Genomic DNA, 10,198 nt, shown 5'->3' with positions numbered 1-10,198 from the left:
AGATGAGGAGCGAGACGCGACGGGTTTGCTTTATTAATATTTAACTCAAACCACAGTCTTCTCCTGACATTAACCCAAGTGCCTTTGTTGTCTGCACCAAACCACCAACCATCCACCCTCACCACCATCCCCTCAGCTTCAATTATTTTTATATGTTAAGGCCTCTGGCACCTTTGTTTGCAGTGTTTTATGTCACGGGCTGGTTTTCTTACTCCTTTGGAAGGAGTCTTTCGCTCTGTGGCGACGATGGACGCCTGTTTTTGTGCTTCTGCCCCGTTTTCTCCTTTTTGCATTAGCGTTGGCTTTGTTTTTGTCTCGAGTGAAATGACGTAGACATGTCTGTTTTTAATCGTGGTTCCCTCGAGTGAATAGATGAACAGATTTCCAACTTCAGAACTCTTTTCTTCCCTCACACAAACCCACCGAGCTTTGTCTCAGCAGCAGCAGTTTGTGGCCTTTTGCTCTTTTGGCAGCGTCTCCCCCTCCCTTCCCTCCTCCTCCTCCTCCTCCTCCTCTCCTCCCTCCTCAGCCCATCAACAGCGGCCTGACAGCCATCCGGCCCTGCCAGCTCTGGTGGGAGGCTGCATGGCGACTGCTCGGTTCCAGCTCCTAAATCAGAGAGGCTGTGTTTAGATCTCCCCTGTAGAGCAGCGCTGCACTTGTGATGAGCTCCGCTGCGCTCCACTCCTCCAACATGAAAGCAGGAGGCGCTGAGGGAGCCGTGCACAGCTATCTACTCCACAGTTTGTCCATCCACAGCTGAATTTGGATCTTTGTGGTTTCACCGGCTGCGTAAACGCTCTCCTCTCCTTCATCAGCTAATGTTACATAAAAAATAAAGACTCACCGGGGACAAATAATGTTGTGGTGGCTGTGAAGATGCACAAGTACTCAAAGAAAATATCAAAGTGCACAAAAATAGAACACCAAACCGTCTTGTTGAGACCAAAAAAGAGACTTTCTTTAGCTTTTGATGATGTTGAAAGGGTCGCGGTGGACTGAAGTGCACCACCTCAGGCCACATTCTTCGAAAGGGACAACAAATCCTCACGGGGAACTCCTCAAAGATAATAAAGGGAGGTTTAAGTGCACCATTATCAAAAGTGCTTCTCCTGTACCTGTATGTGAGAGCCTACAGCTTCCTCTTACTCACTCTAGATTCATTTCACAGCACTATGTGGATTTAAAGGGCTTCCCGCAGGGGTTTGGTCCTCTTTCACTTTAGTCATGTGTGTATTTGAACATTTTTCTACATGTATTACCTGATTCTTGAAAGCAGTGCACGTGTTCCACAGTGATTTGCGCAGACTTTTAGAAACATCTTTGATAAAAGCAAAGAAACTTCACACGAAGCTGCTGTCGGGTCTTTCCAGGGCGAAACCTTGCAAATTAAATTGCCCACATCTTCACAGTGGGTTTGGAGGAGAGTTTTCCATGATGGCTGCCAGGAGGCTGTTTGTCTTGGCACCTCTAGCGTTCGACTTTAGGTACCAGAAATGTGTGTGTGTGAGTTTTAAGGAAGTTCTTTCTACTTCTCTGAAAATGCCACAGAGACCTCCCACACTGCATTGGCCGTGAACAATACAGCATCCTGGAACAGATGGAAAGTGCTTAAATCTGTGGACTGGTCCTCCGACATCTTTCATGCCTTCTGCAGACATGATGATAACACAATAGACTGGCCTCTGATTGGACACTGCTTTGTGATGGGATTGTCATTTTCCATCAGTCAGGTGTAAAAACCTAACTCTTACTCTTTCCAGTTGGGAGCTCACTGGTTGTCTTCTGACTAACCTGATTAACTTGGCTCATATTTAACTAACTCTGAAGGTCTGACAACGATGAAGAAAAACATCAACACCGTTCACAAAGCCAGCGCCTAATGTAGGAAAAGTAGCTCAGAATAAAATACTATCATGATACTGTTTTGCTTTAACCACAGCAAACTAGTTTAAGAGTTTACAAAAGTTAAATGACCATTGCAAAATGGTGCAAATGCTAACATGAGCTAAGTGTGATGAACCAAAGATTTTATACAAAGATGGACAACATGACAGCTCACCAGAAGTGAAGCCAATTCATCTTGATTTCCCCCTGGTGGCTGGCTGCAGTATATGTCATAAATCTGCTCCTTGTTAGTAGATGGTACATGAGGCAAAATAATGCTGTGTCGTCCATCTTTATACACAATCTATATAATAAACCAATCCAGTCTCTATTCTACGCTAAGCTAAATGCTGGTTCTAGCTTTACAGGAGTTGCATCATAATCCGACACACGGCAAGAAAGTAAATAAACATTATTTCCTGAAATGTGAAACTATTCTTTTGATCTAAATATAGTTTTGTAATTGAAGCATAGATTTATCTCAGTGAAACGTAATAGATTCTAATGTATTTTTACTCTTCTCTGGACAATGGCACCATTCATGCTTTCCTGATGCACTGGAACCCATGGGAATAAAACCGGCCTGACTGGTCAGTCACCAGGCTACAGCTGACTGCAGAGAGCAAATGCTCTGAGCACAAAGGGTGAGTCAGCGTGCAGCACACTTCCTTTATAATCCATCTCCTCTTTCAGTTCATGTAAGGTGTCTCCTCTGGCAGAACAATGCCCGCCCCGCCCCCCCCACACACACACACAATCGGACTTTTACCTGCTGCAACCTCACTATGTGGAGGCCTGTTCGCTGCTGCCCCCCCTCACAGGGATGGCCTTTGTCAGTTCAAGATGGAGGATCCGTTGAGCAGGTGGAGGAACAATGATTCTCATTCATCCGAAGCAGACCTTTGAGCCAGACGGCATGAAATCACTCTGAGCTAACATCTGAGACAACCAGTGAGAAACATCTTGTGTCCAAGGAGACGTGCAAATAAACAGTTGTTGTTACAGGCCACAAAGCTTTAGAGTTCCTTATCTATCTCTGATAACAGCTTCAAAAATCTGAATGCCTTATCTTTGACAGACTTCTCTTCCTGGTTTAAACACCAGCGCCTGCCAAGGGGGTTACGTAAGCTGAGCTGGAATCAGCCTTGGCGGAGAGACTTGTTTTACTGCCGACTATCTTCCTGTAATCACCTTGGGTGTTAGCAAGGAGGACAGATAGAGTCTTGCTTTATGTATTTTCAACAAGAGGATCTTTGTGTGTCAGATAAGCAGCCATCAAGCACATTCCTTCCTCAGATCACTCACAAAAACAGCCAGTCGGATGTGGTCTGGTTTACAGACGCTGCTTGGGAAGGTTACAATCAGTGGTTCACAAACTGTAGGGGTCAGGAAGTCCAGAAGGACCTGAAAGGTAAATCTGTAGGTTCACAAGATGATTAACAAGACAAAAACATATTGTTGCCACTTTTTTCCCCTTTCTCGTTTCCTGACTTTGGTGATTTCCTGACTTTCACTAACGTCATAATTCATAGCTTGGAGCAAAGTGTCTTCATTACTATTCGATGATTTATATGTTTGGTAAAGACCCTCGTGCCCCCCCCCCACAGGATGAATTGTAAGATCGTGGTGACCCACAGATTTTGTCTAGCGCCAACATTCCCATCAGCCAACCTCAGCTACACAATACGTTTAGTGGTAATTGGCAAATGTTAACACACCAACTAAAGTGATACACACTGTAAACAATGTATCTGCTACACATTTTCCGCAAAGTCTTTACATCATGCTGTCATTCAGCACAAGGCACCACTGTGCTTAAAATTTTTACCAGTTCCTCAGTCTGTCTGACGCCCAGTTCCTACTTGAGACATAAAGCTTGGCCCCATAGTCTCATTTTTAAAGCTTCACTTTTTTCCTTAAACAGACGGACACTGTTCATTTTACACAAACAGGAACATGAAGTGCACCTTTTGGTAAATTCAAACACCTTTTGTAGTATTTGAAGTATTTTCTGCAGCATGTTGGAGATTATAGGATTGAAAAACAAATAGTTTTCACAAGAATGATGAGAGAATGAATTGAGAGAACAACTGAATGAGAATCCTTGTTAGTGTATTGGTGGTATTAGTGGGACAGACTCTAGCATGGCTGCTGGCCTAAGGACCAGGTCACACAAACGTTAATGCGAAGCAATTTTCCCAGGTCAAAGTTCACCAAAGTGTAACTCCACCTGACGCCATGCTACGATTTATTTGGCCACAGGAAGTGAATGTTTTATTTCGACTCCTCGCTCGCACAGACTGGAAGTGAACAGGAGGCGACAGTTGGCCACTGACACATCTGCGTACATGTACGACTCGGCCCATTTCTTCACACCTCTTAAAAAATCTCAAACAAGACAAAAACGTCCTGGTTTGGTTGAACTGGCCACAACCGATTTGATGGATGTAAAAGCTGACAGGGGTCACAAGCTAGAAAACCATGAATGTGAATGCTGGTCTCTCTCTGTAGTCAAACTATGCTTGTTTAACAGCTCAGTGTCTCTTTCCAACCTCCATGGTGCCAACGCACAAGGAAGCTGTTAGATCTGAGTGCAAGAACAAAAACAAACAGCGACCAGCAGAGACGGAGTCCATCAAACTCAGATTTGTCTGAGTGTTTTATGAGGCCGCAGGGAGGCTCGTCTGCACGTCTGTCTCCGAGGGGCATCCATTTGTTTAACTCTGTGGTTAGAAGAACCTCTGTCACAGAATAACAGCGGCCAGGACTCCTGACTGCATCACAGGAAAACTGAAAAGAGAAAAAGAAGAAACGCCTCCGAGCTTGTGAGGCGGCGGAGCTGAGATGCATCGGAGACATTAGATGAGAGGGGACGAGACAGGGAGACATGCAATGGGCAGAGGAGTGGAAGCAACGAGACGAAAACAAAGACGGGAGACAAATGCAGCGTCCCTCCACAGGGGAAGCAGCCTGGAAAAAATAATTGTTAAGAGGAGACAGAGGAAAAGCCACTAATGACAGCAGACAATAAAAACTGGCCACTACTGTAGCGTCTTCCCAGCCAGCAGGACAATAACCAAGGAACCGGCGGTGCGGCTGTCAGCGGGCGATTGAACAGCCGCAACCGCAGGCACCTGAAAATAGAGCTTTGTCTGGGAATAGACTGTTATTAGGTCGTCTAAACACAGGGTCAATCACACTCCTACTGCACCTCCCAGACACGGAGGCAGGGCCGCGCTGCCAGCTAATTGGGTGGGCAGGATTATTTTGCGGTGGAGAAATCTAAATAATGAGGCAGAATTATATGTTGGTCGTAGAGGGGGAGAACAAAAAAGAGAAAAGACCATGTATCTGTGTAAATACACATTTACATGAAAGAGAATAATTCATTGTTTACAAAACAAACATTCAACATTTGTCGACTGTGATTTTGAAGAAACGAAACAAAAGAAGACAAAATTATTTCAGGACTCTTTTATTACTAAACTCTCTCTAAGGCAGCAGTTTGTGTCCACAGGTCGTTCTAACGTCTCGCAGTGAATTAAACAGTACAAAAAAAGAATCAATGCTGTGTGCTACAAACGTCATTAGACAGCTCACGGTAAATAAAAGTTTACAAACAATAACAAGCATTATCGACATTATTTTTTTCCCCTTCAAGTATGCTACTATCCAAAGTGACTAGTGTAAAATTGGCCGGGGAAATAAAATATGTTCAGGATTATTTACACATTACAGGTCCAAGGTGTGTGTGTATAAAAACACAACCGTAAAAGAGCGTCGGAAAGTTTCAGCTGTGTTTTTTTAAGAATACACAAACACACACAAACAGACTCACACACACACACACAGTGATGTGACTGACTGGCTTCAAAAGTTTGAAACAGATCTAGTTCAGTTCAGCAAAAGATTTAAGACTTGAGTTGATCCAAAGAGCAACAGAGTACCTGGACCAGAACTAAAGGACTCTTACACCAGATTTAGAACCTTTTCTCATTCAGCTTTAGAACAGAGACACTTGAAAATACAGGAAAATGAACAAACATGGGAATAAAAGTTTTCAGATCAAACTTGGTGATGCATAACAATCACAAAAATCAAGTTAGTCTTTCTGGCTTTTTGTCGAGCTGTCAATGGAATCACCTGGTCTTCATCAGATGTTTTGACATTACAGCTATAAGATGTCACACTTTTAAGACTAATTGTTCATGAAGGGTTTAACTTGGAAGGTTGTGTGAGATGGCTGAAAGCTCTGGGTGGAAAAAAGGGGAATTGTTGTTATCAAAGGGTTCCACCCACTGGAAACCACAAAGGATGTTTACCTGCACATTAACAGTCCATTATTCTTTAAAATGATCAAGTGTTGACGACAATAAAATATTGAGCTCATGTACAGTTCATGTGCCACTACAAGCAAATATACAGACGTACCCATTTGATTTATTGCTGAGTTGATGGTTTATGTATTTTCAACATTACTCTGAAATCATTTTGTCCACCTGAGTATAAACAGATCCCAGTGATGTGGATGTGGGGCCACAAAACAAAACAGGAAATTCAATACCGAGCTGTGAAGCCGGATATGGAGTGGACACACTGCTGTAAACACACACTGTTATGGACACTCCCAAGGGGATGTTTTTATAAGTAATAACACTTTGTGGATGACCACACAACCAACAATGTCATTTCTCCTCTCACGAGAGCACAGACAGAAGCCCAGTCAGCCGAATGTCTCTTTGGTTTAACTGACAGAAACAAGCAGATGTTTGACTTCTTGTTTTGTTTTTTGTTTTTTACGACTGCTACATCGTCTCGATCGGGAGTCGCAGGACAAAGACAGACGGTGCAGCTCAGCTTCAAAGCTACGACGTCTCCACGCACCAGGAGATTCAAAATACAAACCTTCAATTGTAGTTGATTTAATCAACAGAACCACCGATTGTGGTTTTTCATAAACTGCCACAAGTTTGTCCGAATTAGGCAGCGTACCAGACTGTACATACACACCCATGTGTGTGTACTTGAAATGAATATACACTAACAACTGTCGCTTCTTGATTCATGTGAAACATCCGTATCCAATATAAGAATGTGTCAGGAGAGGCAGTGAAGAAGAGACCAGGTACAATATGTACAGATATATACATATAATATACATCATCACTCAGAAGTCTCGCTTGTGATCACACCTTCAGACACCAGCTTGAAGAAAAAAAAAAAAGTTCTCATATTTTCTCCTCCAGAGACAGAAAAATGTTAACGTGTCAACCGCTTCAGGATTGAAAGGAATCCCACGTACATGCAGGGAAAAACGTAAATGGCATCCACCTCCATAGGTATTCATATGGAGAGAAAGATAAAGACTGAAATGTCAGACCAATGTTCATCGTCCTGTTTTTTTGCTGCAGGCGCCTGTGACAGCGCGGCTTCTCTGTCAGGCGCAGACATTTATGACCCAGATAATGAAATGTCATTGACGATCAACACCCCCCCCCCCCCCCCCACAGTGTGTGAGACCCGAGGGCCTCGATTACAACTGACATCTTCATATTTAACTCAAAGATATATAAACGGGCTCAGCTAAACTGAACCCACTCTGACAAATTTCCCAAACTGTTAAGTCGGTAAAATGAGACACACGCTTTCAAAATAATGAATCGAACCCATTAACTTTTCATTTCCTAACCCGGGTGGATGAGGGAAATCGATAAACTTTACAACTCTTCAATGATCTGTACATTCCCGGCTGTAGTTCCATAATGGACTCGACTGAGAAGTGAGAACCAGTGTTAACACTGTGCTCCACCATGTTAGAACGTCTCTGTACAAACTCGGCTGTTAACCTTTGGAAATAACAGACGCTTTTATTCCACTGGGTCAACTAGTGAAAATTAGTGGAATTTCTATTTGTAAAATGAAGGATTTCAATATTTTCAGTGCATATTAACTCTTTCAAATTGTTGTAATTAGTACTAATCTGCTCTTTTCCCCCCACATTGTCTCCATTCATTTGTCATTATCCAGTTAAATGTCAATTTCCCATAGAAAACTGTCGTGAACAGTACAGTACATTCGATATTTTCTTAAGATTCTTGCTGAGTGTGTCAGTTTTGGTGAAATGAAACCCAGGGTGAGACAAAGTCACTGACGCCTTTTTGGTTTCTACAGTTTATGATGATGCTGTTGAGCTCAGCGAAGTTTAACTAATAACCCGGGTGTCAGAATCAACAGCACCTCAGGAAGAAGTCTGGAAGTGGATGGCTAATATACATAAAGTACATGATAAATAAATTTACCTTAATATCTGTAATAAATTTCTGTAATAAAAACCTATCCTTCATGAAACAGCTGACACACAAGTACTGATCTGACACCACAGTATCTAAGTATCATAGTTTCAATCAGATAAAACCTAACTTTTAGTTTCACGGAAAGAATTGACTATTATACTAGAATCAAGAATGAATTCTCAATTCTTAGCCGCTCCAAAACAGCAATTGTGCTGTAATGCAACTTGCAAGAACTCGTCTTAGAGCTGCAAAGAAGAGTTTGACAAAATTGGTAAAATTTGGGAATATTTTATGCTGAAAAGTCCCACAAGTAAAACATCTTGCTTTGTGGTTATTTTTCTGAATAAACTAAATCTGCCGATACAAATGTCCAGGCATTGAGAGTCTGTATCAGGAAGGTAAAATATAAAAAGGCAGGGACAGACATGCAGTAGGTTATAACTGACAGTACTTCAAACTATAGAGACATGAGAAAGACGTCACTGAGTTAGTCTCACTGTGCGCGCGCTGGAGGGGCAGAACATGATCAAATCCAAACTCTCCCTTAATTGAAATGAAGCATTATTATACATTTTCTGCTTCAAACAGCCTGGAGAAACTGTCCTCGGACCAGATCCAAGTCAGGTTTCACAATCACTGGAAACACTAAAGATGTAATCCTCAATGTGAACCTTCTAAAATAAACATGATTAAGAAGAACAACGAAACTAAATGAACAGAGATTATGACAACAGAGATCATTCATCCGTCTGGAATGGCGTGTTCACACTGTGCGAATGCAATGAGTTCTTCTGAGTTCCTGTGGAATCCTTTCCTGTGGTTCCAGGTCCGGTAGAAGCAGATGGTTGAGGCCGGAGCTCCGTCGCTGCACCTCCACCGTTGCTACGCCTCAGGAACTGACAGAAGTCTCCTAAAATGAACCCGACAGTTTTTCTTTTGCTTGGTTCCTTTCAGTCAAAGTCCTTCAGCTCTTACAGCTCATGTCTTTGGATTGTTACAACTTCATTTAATCACAAGAAGCCGTCGGTGAGCCCAAGGTTCCCTATTCATACTTGCAGTTAAAAAACAGCTAAAAATAAAAATAAAAACTGTTACAAATAACGTCCTCTTTTTTTTTGAATAAAATGTGATTTCTTTTTCCACTAAGCGCATGAAGCTCTATCCTCTGCAGAAGACGGCTGCTACTCCACTCAGTCGTTTCACCGATCAATGACAACACAACCTGTCCGATCTGCACATTCACTCAGCATCACAATATCGCACATATGTAGCTTCTTGAAATGAACATGGAGGATTGTTGGGGATCAGTTACTCATCCCATCGATTTTTTATTTTCCTAAATCGGTGCTTGATCTGAGTGCAGTGGACTGGACTTTAGAAAAAGATGACGTCCTCCTTATTGACGTCCTCTGTGGGGCTCTTGTAGGGCTGTGGCAAACTGTGGCTGTGGCTGAGCCCGTGATTTACCTGGACGTGGGTCTGGGTATTCGGACTGAGGCCCTGCGGCTGCACCTGGGGCGGAAACTGGAGGAGTCCGGTGCTCTGGGGGTGGGGGGGGATGGTGGGAGCTGGAGGGTGGGACTGTGCAGAAGGCATCGGGGGCTTCTGAGCATTTGTAGGGTGGGCGGTGGTGACGGAGGAGGTGATGGAGGTGTTTGGGCTGTCCGGTCCGGCCGTCTCTGGGGAACTGAGTTGATCTGGCAGAGACACAAAGTTAAAGAAATTACAGAAGAAGCGATTGCACTGAATATAGTTTAAAAACAGATTAGACATTTGCACCCGTTTAAAATAGCTGCACTTAATCATCTGAGCTGAACATCTATCATGTGAACTCCTGCCAGTGTCTTTTGTCCATTGTAATTGTGAGGACACAGGATTACGGCGTTAAACTGTCTGTAGTCAGCAACGCAGCCGCTCATTAATCACAGTGAAATTGATAGGTGTTTACACAGGGTCAGGCTGGGGATGAAGCCAGCCACAGAGGAACCTGATCGGGTGGGGTCGGGTTTGCCCAGGTG

At 43.2% G+C, this 10,198-nt stretch overlaps 1 protein-coding gene across 3 annotated transcripts in view; it reads right to left on the bottom strand.

Annotated features, from left to right (window-relative positions):
* Nucleotides 1-5,346: 5,346 nt before the first annotated feature.
* The window catches only part of arhgef18b (rho/rac guanine nucleotide exchange factor (GEF) 18b), a 40,665-nt gene continuing 35,813 nt past the window's right edge, over nucleotides 5,347-10,198 (bottom strand). For all 3 annotated transcript variants that reach the window (XM_053430182.1, XM_053430183.1, XM_053430184.1), the window contains one exon: nucleotides 5,347-9,877. In XM_053430182.1, coding sequence (XP_053286157.1) covers nucleotides 9,555-9,877 — 323 coding nt within the window. In that variant the 3' untranslated portion in view covers nucleotides 5,347-9,554. The remainder of the gene's footprint in view (nucleotides 9,878-10,198) is intronic.

This window comes from Pleuronectes platessa, chromosome 9 (assembly GCF_947347685.1).
Source record: "Pleuronectes platessa chromosome 9, fPlePla1.1, whole genome shotgun sequence".
In the NCBI taxonomy this organism is placed as follows: domain Eukaryota; kingdom Metazoa; phylum Chordata; class Actinopteri; order Pleuronectiformes; family Pleuronectidae; genus Pleuronectes; species Pleuronectes platessa.
The sequence above is the reverse complement of the archived record's forward strand: the minus strand, read 5'-3'. Positions and strand labels throughout refer to the sequence as shown.